The sequence below is a fragment of the Suncus etruscus genome, chromosome 8 (assembly GCF_024139225.1).
Source record: "Suncus etruscus isolate mSunEtr1 chromosome 8, mSunEtr1.pri.cur, whole genome shotgun sequence".
Taxonomy (NCBI): domain Eukaryota; kingdom Metazoa; phylum Chordata; class Mammalia; order Eulipotyphla; family Soricidae; genus Suncus; species Suncus etruscus.
The window spans coordinates 39,102,503-39,120,143 of record NC_064855.1 but is presented as its reverse complement, the minus strand read 5'-3'; the positions used below and the strand labels follow the sequence as shown (position 1 = coordinate 39,120,143).

Genomic DNA, 17,641 nt, shown 5'->3' with positions numbered 1-17,641 from the left:
GCATCCCCTGTGCCTTTGTCCTTGTTAAGTGAGAAGAGATGCACATGCTAGTTGGGGGAACATAGGTCTGTCTGTTGCTGCTGGCAGGCCTGGGTGTGGCTCTAAGCTCTGACTGGGCTGAGGGCCCCTAGGCATGTCTCTCGAGGTAAGTAAGCTCAGCCCATGCAGCTGTGCTTGTGGCTCGCCAGGGCTGCCATTTCCTGGCATCTTCTCACAGGTTTTGCTTTCTTTCCTTTTGCAGCCAGCAGCCAGGCCGCCGGTGCCCGCTCACCAGGTGCCCCCCTACAAAGCGGTCTCAGCCCGCTTCCGGCCATTCAGCTTCTCCCAGAGCACCCCGATTGGGCTGGACCGAGTGGGACGGCGGCGGCAGATGCGTGCATCCAACAGTGAGTCTTAGCCCTCTTGCACCTCTCCAGAACCTGTCTGCTATGTGTCTGGTGGTGAGCCCAGTGCCTTTTCACTGCTTCTGGTCTCATCTAGGTTCTAGAGTGGGAGGCTTTTGCTTATTTCAGGGTACTTCAGAATCTGAGCTCCAGCTACTAAAGCAGTCTCAGGATTGCACCAGAACCTTTTTGGTTTGGGGGAGCCACACTAGTGATAGATGAGACTTTTCCCTGTTTCCTGATTTCTGATGAGGATTTTTCCTGATTCCTGATTTTCCTGATTGTGTTCAGGAATGACCCTGAACAGAGTATGGGGACTCTACACAATGCTGGCATCAAACCTGGGTCAACTACATGCAAGGAAAATGTCTTAACTCTTGTACTGTTGCTCTGGCCCATCATTAGAACCTCTATAAAGCTCTCTGAATGCTTGAGATTTGTAACACAGTTTGAACTTCAAAGAAAAGCTTAAGATGGTCATTACTATGTTGTCATAGGACTTAATGCTGGTTGATTTGCACTGATAACTGTGTTTGACTTTTAAATCCCTGAGAGAATCCTCCCCATGCTAATATTCATGCCAGCATTGATGAGTGAATTAAATATTGGCATGGCCTGTTGTGCACTGAGTGAGAATGAAAGCATTAGCAGTAGTTGAGCACTTGCTGTGTGGCTAGCACTAACCTCTGTGCTCATTTTATCCTTTTAATAGCCATGCCTTGGTAGACAGTGTTAACCTCATTTTAGACAGGGAAGCCTGGGGGTAAATGGGTGAGTTGCTCTCACATTCACATGGCAATCTGTAGAAATGAGATAGGAACCTTTAGTCAAATAGGATTTTACATTTTTGACTCTTTAAAGGAGTGCAGCAGACTGTTAATGGTCCTAGTTTCATGGTTTCAGCTACTGAATTTTGTGTCTTTGTACAACATTTTTTGTTTGATTTTGAGCCATACTCTGTAGTGCTCAGGGGCTATTCCCATTATTGTTCACTTTAACCATGTACCAGAGACTGAACCTAGACCTCATGCATGCAAAGCATGCACTACAGCCTATTGAGCCAGCTTTCCAATGCTGTTAAGGGATTGAGTTACATCCATGATACTCAGGTCCTATTCCTGGCTCTATGCCCACTCCAGCCCCTTCTCTCCTCTTTTGGTGAATGTTCTGCAGCAAGGTGATTAGGATGAACTGATTGAGGCACATAGCAGTTCTCGTTCCAGTTTTGCTGCTGCTGGGTTGTATGCGAAGTTCTCTACATGGACATGGGGTCAAAGCCACATAAATATAGAGGTTTAAGCAGTGTCTTTTCAAGAGACTTGAGAAAGATGATACCTAGAGATCTCTTATATTTCTAGGAGAGGAGGGGTGGGGGAAACCAATGGTCAGTGTGAGGAGCCAAGAAAATCCAGACAGTGATTGAGAAGTTACTAGGGAAGAAGATGTTGGAGCCAGGTTGAAGAGGGCAACCCTGGTGAATGGAAATGAGGCTAGGAAGCTCACTGATGGATTCTGATATGGACATTCTTACTGGATTTTGGGACCCACCTGGCAGTGCACAGGTGGCGACAACCTCTGGGAGGCCTTGTGGTGCTGGGGATTAAACTTTAGTCCACCTTCCTGCAAAGTATGTTCTCCATTACTCTGAGGCATTTCTGTTCTCAACACACATGAACACATACAAAAACACACCTGAGAACATTTTAAGACAGAATCAGAGGCCCCAGAACTGGTGACTATGGAGAAAGAGTGAGGAATCCTCACTCTGTGGGTGTGGAATCTCACTCACTCCCTGTGCTGAGAAAGTAAGCAGGCATGAGGAGAGATCATGACATCATGAAAGGAAACATCTGTCCTCAGAGCTGAGTGAGCAGACAACCCAGATCCCTTTTTCCTGTGCATGGCACCAGCTCTAAGGCCCCATCTTGCTCTTACATTTTCCCCTCACTCCCCAACGAGTTGCCATCTCTCTCTCTTTTCAGTGGTTTCCAAATCACACTTCCAGGATACTCACACCAATGTCTTTGCAATGAGCCCTCAGTTCCTGCAGCCAATTTATAGGTCTTTCTGCATCTAACTCCCATCTTGCTTTTCTGTTTTGCAGCCTTTCACATATCCCCTAGAGTCTCATTCCTCATCTTTTCCATGTAGTAGCATCCCTCTACTTAGAATTCCAAGTTCCCTTCCTTGGAAAACCTTAGTAACACTGTGCATTTGTCATTAGAGCAGGTCAGATCATCCACACACAGGTTCTTTCTCTCTGGTCCATTTGGCAACATCTGATGATTTATTTTGAGAAAGTTACCAAAAGGTTTCTAAGAAACATGAACATTCCTCCCAAAAATATTTTTATGACATGATTTATTATGATACAAAAATTGGAATTAGGTAAATATCTTGTTATATTGCAGTGGTGGTGAAATAGTTTCATTCCTGTTGTTACAAAAGGCAAGATATCATCTTCTGCAGAGTAATGCTCCGTAGTTAACTATGTGTCTGTCCCATTTCTTCCCACCCACTCATTTATTGTTGGACACTCAGGTGGTTATCAGAGTCTGCCTATTGTCCCTGTCCTGCATTTTTGATTTTGAGGCAAATTTCAGTCACACAAGGAGGGACAAAGAAGGAGAGACAATTCTCATATTTAATGGGTACGTGACATCACACAGAAAAAATATTTTTCTGCTTCTAGCTCCAAGTTTCTTAACTTTCCAGTACCGTAGCTAGTAGTTCTCTTTGCATTGGAGGTGGCACAAATCTTCACTCTAGAAAGTTTCTGTGGGCTATTATAGGTCTCATTTAAGATTGCCATGTTCATTCCTCTCTTGCTATCAGCCAACAGACTACAAAAATGTGTGAGTCAAGCATTAATTTTATCATCTGGTCTCTAACAGAGCATGAAGCATTATAGAAAACTTAGCTTTCAACCAGTTCCTGTCAATTGATCAATAGGGTTGCCTTTCTGATTGCTCTTTTTAGCAAAGTCAAATCATCTCAATGCTATTATGGAAATATCTACTTAATCAGCTTTCCACAGTTAGCAAGCAGCCTGGTTCCTTCAAGGCCTATATTACTAACTTTGTTGAAGGGACACCCTGTGGCTTTAGCCTGTGCTTGGTCTCCATTTCTACATGGGAGCTTCTTTTTCAGAATAGCCCAGAGAAAGCATCAAAGTGAAGAAGGAAGGTTGACACTTAGTGGCATAATGTCCTCTTAGTTATGAAGTGGCCTTTTCTGCCATAGGATTCACAGAGGACATAATTGGACATTCACAAAGAAATGCTGTCTTCTCATGTTTTCATAGTATTTTGTCTTATAATCATTCTTTTCCCAAACCAGCCCCACACCTGACTTTTGATTGTGAAGCTTTGATTGCAAATCTGCTCCATCAAAGTCAATTCCTTGTTTGGGGCCAGTTCAGTCTTGGGTAATCTCCCCTTCCTGAGGGCTCAGTCATCTAAGTGTAAAGTGCTGTGTCACTGTTTTTCAAGAGAAGGTTCCTTAAGGAAGGAATAATGAAAGATTGAAAGGACAGGGAGGGTTCTTATCCCAAGGTTATCTGGCTTCTGCTTGGCAGTAGGCCCTAAAGCAGGGGTCTCAAACTCAATTTACCTGGAGGCCGCAGGAGGCAAAGTTGGGGTGATCCTTGAGTGCAAAGTCAGTAGTAAGTCTTGAACATTGGGGGCTGTGACCCAAACAACTAAAACAAAACAAAACAAAAAAAGATTCCTCTAGGGCAGGGCCACAAAATGTTGTAGGGAGGGCCGCGCGAGTTTGAGACCCCTGCTAAAGACTTGCTTGATGAGTTCTCTGTTCACTAACTGATCATTTCCTGCTACTGGCATCGGATAAGACCTACCTTTACTCTTTTTAGGGAGAGGGGTGCTGGAAATTGATCCGAGCTCTAATACATACCATGCCAATGCTCTACGACATTGAGCTATGTTCCCAGTCCAGAGATTTTTTTAATATGTTGAACATAAGTTTCAAGTTAAGACTGCCCTCAAGAGGTATGAGAGCCAGGAGGCTGTGGTAAGGCACTTATCTTGAATGTTCAGAACTCAGTTTGGCTCCTGGCACCACATTGTCTCTAGAGCACACTCAGCTAGGAGTAACTCCTGAGCACAGAACTAGAATAGGTCTTTGAGTATTCGTGGAGGTGCCCCCCTTCCCACAAAAAAAAGACATGCGCACAACTGACTCAAAATGTAACATCTTGAGCAGTATCATTTTGTTTTTCTAAATGAAGACTTTTTAATGTGAATATGAGTGTCTCTTCTCAAGACTTTGCAGATCCTGGTTGTGCTCTTTCATAATACTTAAATTTCTCTCTTGCATATTCCTGTTCATTGAGTAGGCTCCCTTTATAGACTGCATGGTTGTAATAATTCAAATAGCAGAATGCAGTTCATGAATCATAAGTGCTTTGAGAAATTTATGGGTAGGAGGCTAATGGCAGCTCATAACTACAGTCCTGCTACCTCAGTGGTAGTGTTCATGGTCCTTTTCTAAGTCTCAGACAAAAATGCCAGGTGCTTGTTTGGCTCAGGGAATTGTCTTTGTTGCCCTTTGCTTTGGCCTTGCTTACCTCACAACCTATTTGTTTTTTTAATTTTCCCATACTTCTTCCCCTTTAGTCTATTTTTGTGTTGTTTTGGGCTACAGCCAGCAGTTGTCAGGGTTTACTCTTGGCTCTTTGTTCAGAGATTGTTCCTGGCAGAACTCAAGGGATCATTTAGGGTGGTGGGGATCAAACTTGGGTTGTCAATATAAGGTAAGCCCCTTATATTCTGTATTCTCCCTTATTATCTATTGTAAGCCTTTTATTCAAATTCTTATTTTTATGTTTATTCTAGCCTCTCTCTCTACTCATCCTTCCTATGTAGTTCAAATTAGCTTATTCCTGTGAAATAAATCAAGCAATTATTTTAACTGATTTCCAGAAAGGAAAATGTCCTGTCTTAGCTGTTACCCTTGAGTGAACTCTTTATGGCCTTTAAGTAAAAAAAAGCTAAAGCACACTCATACATTGAAGGCAGTAGAAGTGGTAGGATATATAGTTTAGAATATACAGAAAGTCACCTATTTTGGGAGGGGGTCACACCCATTGGTGCTCAGGGATTACTCCAGGCTCTGTGCTCAGAAATTGCTCTTGGTAGGCTTGGGAGACCATATGGGATGCAGAGGATTGAAACCAGGTTTATTCCAGATTGGCCGCGTGCAAAGCAAACACCCAACCACTATGTTATCACTCCAGCCTCAGTAAGTTATCTTTAACATACAACTCTTAGGCTCTGGGAAACTGTGAAATTATGGCAATATATGGCAATACTGGAGTGATAGTAAAGTGGGTAAGGTGCTTGTCTTGCATGCAGCTGATCTGGGTTCAATCCCTGGCACCTTATATTGTCCCCAGCAGTGATCCTTGAGCACTGTCAAGTGTAAGTCAAATGCCACAATATCTGCTGTTATCTGCTGTGCTATTGCTCTAGCCCCTAAAATATATAGATTTTAAATAATAAGTTTAACAAATAAATAATGTAGTAAAACATTTTTCAGAGAAGAGCAAGTTTAGGAATAATTAAAACAATATGAAGGGGCCGAAGAAATAGCACAGCAGTAGGGTGTTTGCCTTCCAAGCAGCCGACCCAGGACCAATGATGGTTCGAATCTCGGCATTCCATATGGGTCCCCCATCCCCTGTGCCTGCCAGGAATGATTTCTGAGCAAAGAGCCAGGAGTAACCCAATATGAATAAATAAATAAATAAAATCAGACTGGACAGGTGTCATAGTAGTTGCTTTGTACATGACCAAACAGGTTTTGATTTCTGGTACCAGATGCAAAGTCAGGGGTTTGCCTGAGCACAACTACAAAGTAAAACAAAAAAGAAACATAAAAGAACAAAAAAGGAGAAAAAAGGAGAAAAAAAAGAACATTCTAAAAGGAAGCAAAACATAATGAATTTACTTAATTGGGCTTTATAAAATTTTCTATATTAAATGCTTGATTATTTTTTTGGTTTTTGGGCCACACCCGGTGACACTCAGGGGTTACACCTGGCTATGCACTCAGAAATCACTCCTGGCTTGGGGGACCATATGGGATGCCAGGGGATCAAACTGAGGTCTGTCCTAGGATAGCGCATGCAAGACAAACGACCTACCACCTGTGCCACTGCTCCAACCCCTAAATGCTTGATTTGATCTTTAAGATTTTTTAAAGTATTAACAATTTTAGGAATATAACCCATTTTTGCAAATTAAGGAGAGATTTCAGAAGAGGCTCTTTAACTCTCTTGAAGGTTTTTTGTTTTTATTTTTGTTTTTTGGGGCCACACCCGGTGATGCTCAGGGGTTACTCCTGGCTATGCACTCAGAAATAGCTCCTGGTTTGGGGGGACCATATGGGATGCTGGGGGATCGAACCTCAGTCTGTCCTAGGCTAGCGCTTGCAAGGCAGACATCTTAGTTTTAACACCACCGCTCCGCCCCCAAGGCTCTTTAACTCTCTAGGGACCACATCTGGAATCTATGTTCAGTTGAGCGACATAATAATTTGAATTGCTAACAATGGGGTCTTGGAAAATTCTTGATTGTTAGTACCAAGCCAAATTTTTCACTAGAAAAATAATAAAACAATTGAGGATCCCAAAGCTGGCAGAGGGGTAGAGTGATCCATGCAGGCATCAGGCCTGCAGCGCCCCCACCTGCACTTTTGGGGGGATCTCTGGAAGTACAACAAAATCTGCCAAGTCTCTGAACCCTATCCCCCCCCCCCCCCGCCCACCACCACCACTGGTAGTATTCCAACCAAGAGTTTGTGAGATTCTGATCATAGCAACAAAAAATAAGAAAGAAAAGGGTTGGGAAGACCCATTCTGTTAAGCACATATAAAGAACCTCAACCTACAGACAGAAAAAAAGCCCAAATGATATGCCGACCAACCTACCTGTGAAAACTCGCACCACCAACCAATAAAGAGTGAAGGAAGAGGCAGTTTGAAAGCCTAATCCATAAGGGCTTTTAAATCTCCTGACAGTAAGAAAGTAACTAAAATATGGCTGTTAGGTCAGAGAAGGAACCATTACAATGATAGTTGGAAATAATCACTCTGGACAAGAACTTGATACTGAAGAAGGTAAAGTGATATGCATTATTCTCTTTTCATTAATAGCATTACAAACCGCCTGTGTCTAAAAGAGAAAAAATAACTCGTTTACCATAGAGGAATGTGGGGGTGGAGGAGGAAAGCGGATACTGGTGAAGAGATGGGTGCTCAAACATTGTATGGTTTATAACTTTATATCTCACGGTTTTTCAATGATTTTTTTAAGTAGTAGGACCAGAGACAGTATAGCAGGTAGGGCACAGCCAACCTAGATTCAATCTGCAGCAACCACATGCCCCCTCTCAAACACCACCAGGAGTGATCCGTGAGTGCAGAGCCAGGAGGAGTAAACCTTGAGCAATGCCAAATGTGACCCATGAGCTAAATATATAAAACACTACATAATACATTCAGATTTGTATTTTTATTTTACTGGAGTCTGCAACTAGAGTTGTTAGGCATAAGGACTAGAAATTTCTAAAATTAAATGACTATTAATGAATTCTAATGTGCCATCAGTTTAACCATTGGCCACAAGAATAAGTGGACTGTCTCTGAGAGACTTTCAGCATCTTTATGTCCATCCAGGTCACCCTCCTACATCCCTTTAGCCACTTTCACTCTTCCTCCATTGTGCTTCCCTACAGGGAAAAAGAGGTCTGCACCAACCACACTTCTGTTGGGACAGGCAGGGAAGCTAGTCTGGTATCCATGGTGTGAAAGCCAGGTCCTGGAAACCAAATCCTGCCAGCCAAGCGTGCATCTCTAGAGCTGCTCTCCACCTGGCCTTCTGATAGCCATATATTATCACTGTTAGACACCTTCACATCCACCAGGGTGTCCATGGTCTTTTCAGAAGCAACATGAAGAGGCCTAGGTAACAACACAGCAAATGTTTTCGGAGAAATGCTGCAGGACCACTGAGATCACCTTGCTCTGACAATGCTGAAGGGACAACACCTAAGAGGGAAAAGGTGTATTCTCTTTCTCTCTTCCTTTTTTTTCTTTTAAACATTGTAGTTTGCAATATTGTTATTAAAGGAGTATCATGCATATCACTTCATCTCCTTTCAACACCCAGTTCTTGTCCAGAGAAATGATCATTTCCAATTGTCATTGTCATAGTGGTTCCTTTTGGGGTGTACACTTTCTTTCTTTCTTTCTTTCTTTCTTTCTTTCTTTCTTTCTTTCTTTCTTTCTTTCTTTCTTTCTTTCTTTCTTTCTTTCTTTCTTCTTTCTTTTTCTTTCTTTCTTTCTTTCATCTTTCTTTTTCTTTCTCTTTCTTTCTTCCTTCCTTCCTTTCTTCCTTCCTTCCTTCCTTCCTTCTTCCTTTTCTTTCTTTCATCACACCCAATACATGTTCTTCTCTTTCTTTCTTTCTTCCTTTCTTCCTTCCTTTCTTTCTTTCTTACTTTCTTTCTTTCTTTCTTTCTTTCTTTTTCTTTCTTTCTTTCTTTCTTTCTTTCTTTTTCTTTCTTTCTTTCTTCCTTCCTTCCTTTCTTCCTTCCTTCCTTCCTTCCTTCTTCCTTTCTTTCTTTCATCACACCCAATACATGTTCTTCTCTTCTTTCTTTCTTTCTTTCTTTCCCTCTTTCTTTCTTTCTTTCTTTCTCTTTCTTTCTTTCTTTCTTTCTTTCTTTCTTTCTTTCTTTCTTTCTTTTTCTTTCTCTTTCTTCCTTCCTTCCTTCTTCCTTTCCTTTCTTTCATCACACCCAATACATGATCTTCTCTTTCTTTCTTCCTTCCTTCCTTCCTTCCTTCCTTCCTTCCTTCCTTCCTTCCTTCCTTTCTTTCTTTCTTTCTTTCTTTTTCTTTCTTCTTCCTTTCCTTTCTTTCATCACACCCAGTACATGTTCTTTTCTTTCTTTCTTTCTTTCTTTCTTTCTTTCTTTCTTTCTTTCTTTCTTTCTTTCTTTCTTTCTTTCTTTCTTTCTTTCTTTCTTTCTTTCCCTCTTTCTTTCTTTCTTTTTTTTAATTTTTTATTTTTAATTATGAGAACAAAGATGCAAAGAAAAAGGACAAGGTAAAGTTACAGTGGAAGGACTTTCTCTCTCTCCCTTCCTTCCTTCCTTCCTTCCTTCCTTCCTTCCTTCCTTCCTTCCTTCCTTCCTTTCGTTTTTGGGCCAGGGTCACTCCTGGCTATGCACTCAGAAATCACTCTTGGCTTGGGGGACCATATGGGACACCGGGGATTGAACAGTGGTTTGTCCTAGGTTAGCATGTGCAAGGCAAACATCCTACCACTTGTGCCACTGCTCCAGCCCCACATGTTTTTTCTTATATTTTTTGCATGTACTTACTCCTGTTGTCCTTGAAACTGGGTACTCTCTTTGTGATCAAACATGGCACACACCAGTGTAATAGCACACCAAATATGTCTAAACAATGTATACATCAGATTGGAAGATGAATGAGAGTTGGATGACATGTGTGGGAGCTGCAGGGTCTATGTTCCAGACAGTAGGAACAGCCTCTGCTAAGGGTAAAGCCAGAGAAAGGAGAATATTTAAGGGCCCAGTTTGCCCAGTAGAGATGGTGTATTAGAGCCACATGTCCTCCCTGAGTGATGGCTGGTCTTGATGAGGGCTGGTGAGACCCTGCCCTGGTGTCTTTTGCTTTACACTTGTACCCTCAAATTGTGTCCTTATCATACTTGTGTGGTTTTTATATAGAATGGAAGTTACTAGACATAAGTAAAATATAACCTTGAGATGGGAAAGAGAGGATGTGTGAAACCCAAATTGAAGTCTTTGAAGGTTCAGTAGTGCTGTAGTACCTTGTAGCTGGTATTGTTTGTCTGTTTCTTTTTTAACCTAAGATCAGATGACAACTGACAGCTGTGAAAAAATTGAAAGACCTATGACTGTGAAGATGGCTGAACCCACATGTTTCTGTTGATTGCAAAGGATGTAGAACTGGAAATCATATAAACTGGGTGTGGGTGTGTAACAAAGTATGCAGGATTCCAGTTTGATGAGTGTAGTCCAAAAACCTCTGTTTTTAAATGATAGTGAAGATGAATCAGTGGCACCTGTGTATATTTTACCATAAAATGATTATGACATGGATGCAAGCCTCATTTTTTCCTTGACTTTTTACTAACGTGATCAGTGAGTCTAGACTGGAGACCAGTCCTTTATCATTAACCAGAGAAGCCCTTGTTTAGGGGTTAGACATTATGTCTTTGGGATAACTAGAAGCTCCAAAGCGTTTCTCATGGCCTGTATGGTCAGGTTTGCCTTTTGGAGTGATCAGAGGCAAGATTGCATGCTTGCCTAGAGAGGGAGGGGTCTGTTGCTTAATCGAGTGAGCAGAACCGAGGAGCTTGATAGTGCTAGAGAGAGGAACTCAGCACTTGTACTAATTCGCTGGATCATTCGGGTGCTGGCTCCAGATGCCCGGGGAGTATGGAGAGCAGAGAGAAGAGCCCCTGAGCAGGGCCTTGATTCGACTCCGCGCACTTGTTATCCAGAGGCCTCTGTGCTGCTATTAAGCAGAAATGCCTTCTTCATTCCCTGGAGCTTCAGGTCTGAAGGAGGGAGACACAGGCTAGAGGTAAGAATTGGGACAGCATGGCCAAAAATGGACAGTGGTTCTTCAAGCTTTAGGCAGAATATGATTGTTCAGGTGTGTGTGAGAAACAGAAGCAATTCAGTGACATAAAGTACCTACAGAGGCTAGGAAGGGAATGGCCAGACAGGCAAGCAGAAAGCCAGCAGTCTGAGGAAGCTTTGCCATCAAGAGGTGGGAGGGAGTAACCTTGGTTAACATCTCTTTTTGGTTCAGGCCAGGAATGTGTTGGAGGACAGCAACAAATTCGTAGTTTCATTTTGAAGAAATTTTGTAGACTTTGAGTATCTCTGTTGACTTTCTGATTTTATGGTTGAAATTTCCTCATAAATCAAAAGACCAGTTTAAAAAGATTTGCTTTGCTAACATGTTAAAAATTGCTTTAGCTTTATGTTTAAAGCTCATTAATGTGAATGTGATTGCTTATTTTTATTCTGGGGTCACTTAGACTGCCCAGGGACTATTGGCACTTTGATCAGGAATCACTCCCAGAGGTGTCTGGAAGACCCTGCAGTGCTGTGGGTTGAACTGGGGCCTCTTGCCAGCAAAGAGTGTTTCTGTGAGGCATTTTAAAATACAATATTAATGTTACTTAAAATAAGAAAGTTAGATGATCTAGAGTTACAGAGAATACCTTATCATATAGGGAAAAGAGGAAAACACAAATTCTTGAAGTTAGAAGTTTATTAAACAGTTTTAGATTTATCTTCTTGTTTGTTTTGGGGAGGGCTGTTTGGGTCACACCTTACAATGGTCAGGGGTTTCTCCTTGTACATTCGGGAATATTCCTGGTGGTACTTGGTGGATCATATAGAATTCTAGAGATTAAAGCCAGATAAGGCACAGACAAGGCAAGTACCCTACAATCTCTCAGGCCCCTAGATTTATCTTTTTATTTGGCCAGGCCAAAATAGTTTAGTTTCTTTGTCTTATTCTTTGTTGCTTAAAAAATAAACAAAAAATAACCATTTCAGATAATCAAATAAGATTCAGCAATAGCTTGATTGAAGCAGATGACAGTGTATTTCTGTTCTCCAGAGTATGAGCAATAATGGCGAGGCAGGACATTCCCTTTCTGGGTTCTGGGTCACTCCCTGAAGCCCACCCAAGACTCCTTCTTGTGTAACTTGGATGAGAGCTGAGCCCAGGCTGGCACCTACTTTTGTTCTGGTACTAACTCCCTGGCCCATGATAAGTAGTGGATAACTAATGGATCTTAATAGAATGGGAATTAGGCTCTTGTTCAGTCTATGTTCCCATCTGATGATTGATTGTCCATTTTATTACTCATTCAACTTGAGGTCATAAAAGAGTTGCTGCTTGTTCCTGTGTGGAGGACTTGGGAAGTCTCCTTAACCTTCAAGGGGTCACTCTTCTGTCTGTGACAGAGTCTCCACGCTCTGTGACCCACACCATGTGCTCATATATGGAGGCAAGCAGACTCTTCCTTATCAGGGTCTCTAAAGGGACTAAAGTATGGAGCTATTCTACAACTGTTACTAATGTACCTGAGTAAGATGATACCCAGCCAAGGCATTCATTACCCCAATTTCCTCTTTCTTTTAAACCTATCCCTATGCTATGTAAGTCTACCTGAATAGTTACTTTTGTCTCTCACTTTACCCTCTCCTGCCTGGTGGAATTTGTACTGGGAGAATAAAGAAAGGTCAGTTTGGCTTGGTGTGCTCAGAGAGACCATGTGGCAAGAAGCAAACTGACTCCATGATTCTTTCCTGACTGGCTTGGTTTATTAATTCAACTACCCAGCTTCTTCAGACCTGTCCACCTGAAGGTGGAAATACAGTTCATGGGGTGATTTTACAATGTGGGGATTTATTTTGTGAACTTGTACTGGCCAACAACTCTCCTCACACAAGCCACTGAGCCCAGCCAAAGACATGTGAAGCTTTGACAGGTTGCCCCTTACCATAAAGAATGAGACCAGTTAAAACATGGATTCACTTATGTGTCCTGGGGACAAGTGACTCGCTCCCTTCTTTTCATTTTTATTCATTCATTCACTCATTTTTAAGTCCCTCCTCCTCTTCTCTTGGTCTTTTGCCTTCCTAGTTGTTATCATTAGAGTTCTGGTGTGGCAGTAGGGTTGCACACAAGCCTGACTCTGCTTAGAGGGGTGGCTTGTCACCTTGGAGTTGTGCTTGCCAAGGAGACACTATAACTGGATCTCACAGGCCTTAGCTAAGAAGGACACTATGGTTATGGGGATCCCAGAGGCCTTAGCTGTGGGGGACACTATAGCTGTGGGGCTCTCACAGGGGCCTCTAGTTCAACTGAAGGGGATAGATAGAGCTGAGGACTCTCTGGAGTCAGTGTGGTGCTTAAACTCTGGAGGTTGCACTTCCTGCTTTGTGGCATTCACAGCTTTTAGGCAGTTATGTACATTGGGTTCTCACCCCTTTCTGTGGTACTCACACACACCTATTTGGGATGCCAGGCCTTAGAGTCAAAAGAGCTGTTGGATCCTGAAAGCAGGGCACTAGAATCATGCTGCAGGCATTGGGGTATCAGGGATTTGAACTCTTGACCATGCTCTTATCAAAGTGCTCTGAACTTTCATGATTTTTTTTAAGACCCTTAATCTAAAGTTCATAGATGATCTAATGATGCCCCGGAATATTACCTGGCCCCTTCTGCTTTTGTTGTTGTTAAAAGGAAGGAAGAGAAGCAATAGTAGGAGTTGTGGTATCTTTATATGTGATGCCTATGAAGTTATCCTGTCATACCCTTTATCTAAAATCTTCTAATGTGATTTAACGTTTTTAGATCTGCTTGTCAAAAAATTTCTGTGGATTGAAAAAACAGAGAAAAGAAAATAAGATAAGGAGTTAGAGCTTTAATATAGCCACCAAATGACCCTAGGACCCCATATGACACACCCCCTCCCCCCGAGCCTGCCAGGAGTTATTCTGAGTGCAGAGCCAGGAGTAAATCCTAAGCACCATTGGATATGCCTGGAAACAATACCAATATATATGTAAAATTAGCTCTTAATTGCTTAGCACCTCTTGAGAGTTTTCTATTGAGAATTCTGGTGAGAGCTGATTAAGTATTGGGCACCCAGACTTTTGAGTGTTAGTGACGGTAATGTGCCTGTCTGTCCTTCTCCAACCTTACCTGGTCCATAATACCAAGGAGCATTGAGTATAGACAGGCTTTATTTGTAAAACAAGATGATGCATTTGTGTTGACTTCAGGGAAAAAGGCTGCTACTAGAAAGAAAGCACACAAAAAAGGAGCAAGTGTAGCCATTCTGGACTTGGATGCCTAATCTGCTGCCTGCCTATCTTTGGAACTGTGCTAGCAAAAATAGTCCTTACCCTAGCTGGCATTTTGCATCTTATCAAGATATTTAAAAAGAAACAGAATGTTCTAGTTCATATCAGGAAAAAAGAGCAATAAAAGAAGCAAACTTTTGCCCAAACAACTCTTGAAGTTACCTTTTAACAGTTAAAAGTTTTAGTTGTGAGATTTGTGTGGCTCATATATTCCTAAACTACAGAGATAAAAGTAAAATGACCATAGGAGGTTTACATCTAATATTGAGTTCTCAGAAACTGAACATAGAGGGACTGGAGTGATAGCACAGCAGGTAGGGCATTTGCCTTGCATATGGCCGATCCAGGTTTGATCTCTGGCATCCAGTATCGTCCCCCAAGCTTGTCAGTAGTAACTTGTGAGTGAGAGAGCTATAAGTAACCCCTGAATGCTATTGGGTATGACCCTCAAAATAAACAAACAAAAATGGCATGGAAAGGAAAAGTATTAAAGAGCTCTGATGTGGCTCAGCACCCGGATGGAGCACATGCGGGCAAGTGTGATTTGCAGCATCACCAAAAAAATTATTAAAGATCTGAGAAAGGAAGACAAAAAAGTCTATTCTAACAAATACAGGCACTTGGCAGACAATCACCAGAAGCCTGCATTCAATCCTTGTCACTGATTTACAAAAGTGAGGAATTTAAGGATGGAAAGTACAGGGAGATAGTAGAGGGGGTGGAGAACGTGCTTTGCATGCCTGAGGCTCCTGGTTTGATTGCTGGCTTTGCATTGCTCACTCCCACAACACTGAGAGTAGGCCTGGTATTCCCTGTCCTTGGCTTTGAAAATGCAGGGCCAGGAGGGAGGCAGTATCTCTGTGTCCCAACAGTGCTCAGGAGGCCTAATTCAATGCAATGGTCTAAGAAGACAGAGTTGCACAAGCCTAATGGGATGGGAATTGCCTGGATTACCCCAACTGGGAATGCCATCACCCTGTACTTTGCATATGGTCCTATTTTTCCTGTCCTAAGAAGGAAAGATGAGGGGCATCAAGTGAGAGTGTGGCATCTTTTGACATCATAGCTACTTCAAACCAGTTTGTGCAACTTTATGTCAGTTGATTAAGGTTGCTTTTAAGAACACCACCCTGCTCGTTGTTTTTTTAATTTAAATAAAGATAAAAGTTAGATCCAACAATGGATCATAGTTTACTCCCAGTGAATGATCATGACAATGGCTTAGTTTAAGGTTCCAGAAAACATCAGTAAGTTTAGAAAGAGGCAACAAATATTCTGGGCTTTGAAAACTCTTGCTAAGAGCAGGAGAAACTGATATCTGATATTTGTTAGCACCTTATTTTCAGAAGGAAAATTTATATTTGACTGAGCAAATTCTTGCCAGGGCCAAGGAATTTTCTTTTCACCACAGGACATTTATTACCACCTCTCCCTGGCAACAGGAGGGATACTTTATACATAAGAAAGACTGAGGAAACTTTTTAGTTTTTAAAAATCAGGGAATCTGTGTTACTTAAGAAAATAATGGGAGAGGATATTATGTGTATTTACTATGCCAAAAACAAATGAGAAGTGTTTTTATAAGATTATTGTGTGAAGCTCTAGGTTAGACAAATTAATGGGAGGGGGAATCAGGCCTGTTTGGTGGCACAGTCCTGAGTTCCAAGTCTCCCTGCCGAGGGCCCCTTGCTGACCCATTAGGCGCCTTCTCTAGTGGCACAGAATGACTCTAGCAGGGGAGAGTGATACTGTCAATGAAGATCAGCACTGGCTTTGAAAACTGTATCAGTTTGGGATTTAGGATTCAGGGTTATGACTGAGTTCACAGAGGGGATGGTCCCAGGCTTTATTTGGAGCCATTTTTGGTGAGACTGTTCCATGGAGAAGGGGGACTGACTGTTTCTATACTGCCGCTGCCTCATCAAAACAGTGAGGCAAGAAGCTATTCCTGACCTAGGATGTCCTAGGAACTCTGGAATACAATTCTGTTCTCATGAGCACAGAAACAGTCAATGAAGGCTCATGCCCTTTCTATACCAACTCAGAAGGGGGCATTGCCTTCTGCAGACTTGATATAACAAAAACTGAGCCAGATGCTGCAGGCCTGGAGATGAAATAGTTTAGGGTGTTGCTTGCTTGAAGTCTGCAATGTCTTCACTCACTTCCTGCCTCCCTGCTAGTGTGCAGGCACTTGTTTCATATAGAGTATGTATATATGGGTCTTGACTAGTGAAAGTAGAATAAAAGTGACCATACATTCCAGGAGGTTTTAACTTTTGCCCTTTCATTTCTGTTGCGAGCTAGCTTTTTGGGTCTGGATGCATTAGAGAACTTCTTTGAGTTGCCTCGAGGAGAGTGGGTGACATGAACGGCAAAATATGAAGAGATGAGAGACCAAACAAATCTATGTGGGAGAACTGTGTTCTGAATTTTTTTTTTTTTTTTTGCTTACACTCAGTTGGTTCCACTTTATGGGTAATTTGCTGGTTAGCCTGATACTGTGAGAGGCTCAGAGCAAATAAAAATATGGAACGCTTCATGAATTTGCTGTGTCATCCTTCGCGAAGGACCATTGCTAATCTTCTCTGATATCGTTCCAATTTTAGTATATGTGCTGCCGAAGCGGAGCACTGTGTTCTGAATTTTAATGTCAGAACCAGGATGTATAAAATTGCCCAGTCACATATATTAAAAGAATGCTCACATTTGCAAAGCCACAGATATCTTTCTAGTAAACAGAAGCATTAACAGTAAAACAGTTACCCTGACTAGGGTGGTACGAAGACCAGAGTAGATCTAATTTTAAGTAAAAGTCCTGAGTAAAAGGAGATGGTTAAATTTAGCATCTCAAAGCAGTTCCTGTTCGACTAGCCTCAGGTATAAATTTGGGGATTTAGCAAGGAGCTGAGTTTCTCTATCAAGTTCTTATTTATAAGGGGAGAGGTTTTATTGTTTAAGGAAAAAAATGAAGGAGACAAAATTACATATAGAAAGGATGCAATTCTTTTCCTGGTCAAATCCAGCAGCCCAAAGCGACATCCTGGCCAAAATCTTTTCAATGTTAATTCCTGAGGTAATAAGTAGTTTAACAAGTACATCAAGGTCCTTTTAGAAATGTCCCAAGAAGGGTCCGAAGAGATGCATGAAGGTAGGGCGTCTGCCTTGTATGCAGAAGGACGGTGGTTTGGAATTCCTGCATCACATTATGGTCCCCCGAACCTGCCAGGAGTGATTTCTGAACGTAGAGCCAGGAATAACCTCTGAGCGTGGCCGGTTGTGAC

The 17,641-nt window shown here is 42.0% G+C and overlaps 1 protein-coding gene and 1 non-coding gene across 2 annotated transcripts in view; one reads left to right on the top strand and one right to left on the bottom strand.

The window, feature by feature from the left end:
* The window catches only part of SPATA13 (spermatogenesis associated 13), a 79,999-nt gene that overhangs the window by 19,028 nt on the left and 43,330 nt on the right, over positions 1 to 17,641 (top strand). Inside the window, exon 4 of the mRNA XM_049778453.1 lies at positions 242 to 386. Coding sequence (XP_049634410.1) covers positions 242 to 386 — 145 coding nt within the window. The remainder of the gene's footprint in view (positions 1 to 241; positions 387 to 17,641) is intronic.
* On the bottom strand, positions 16,881 to 16,991 carry LOC126017102 (U6 spliceosomal RNA). Its single transcript, XR_007498775.1, has one exon. It is a non-coding gene; the product is annotated as a U6 spliceosomal RNA (small nuclear RNA).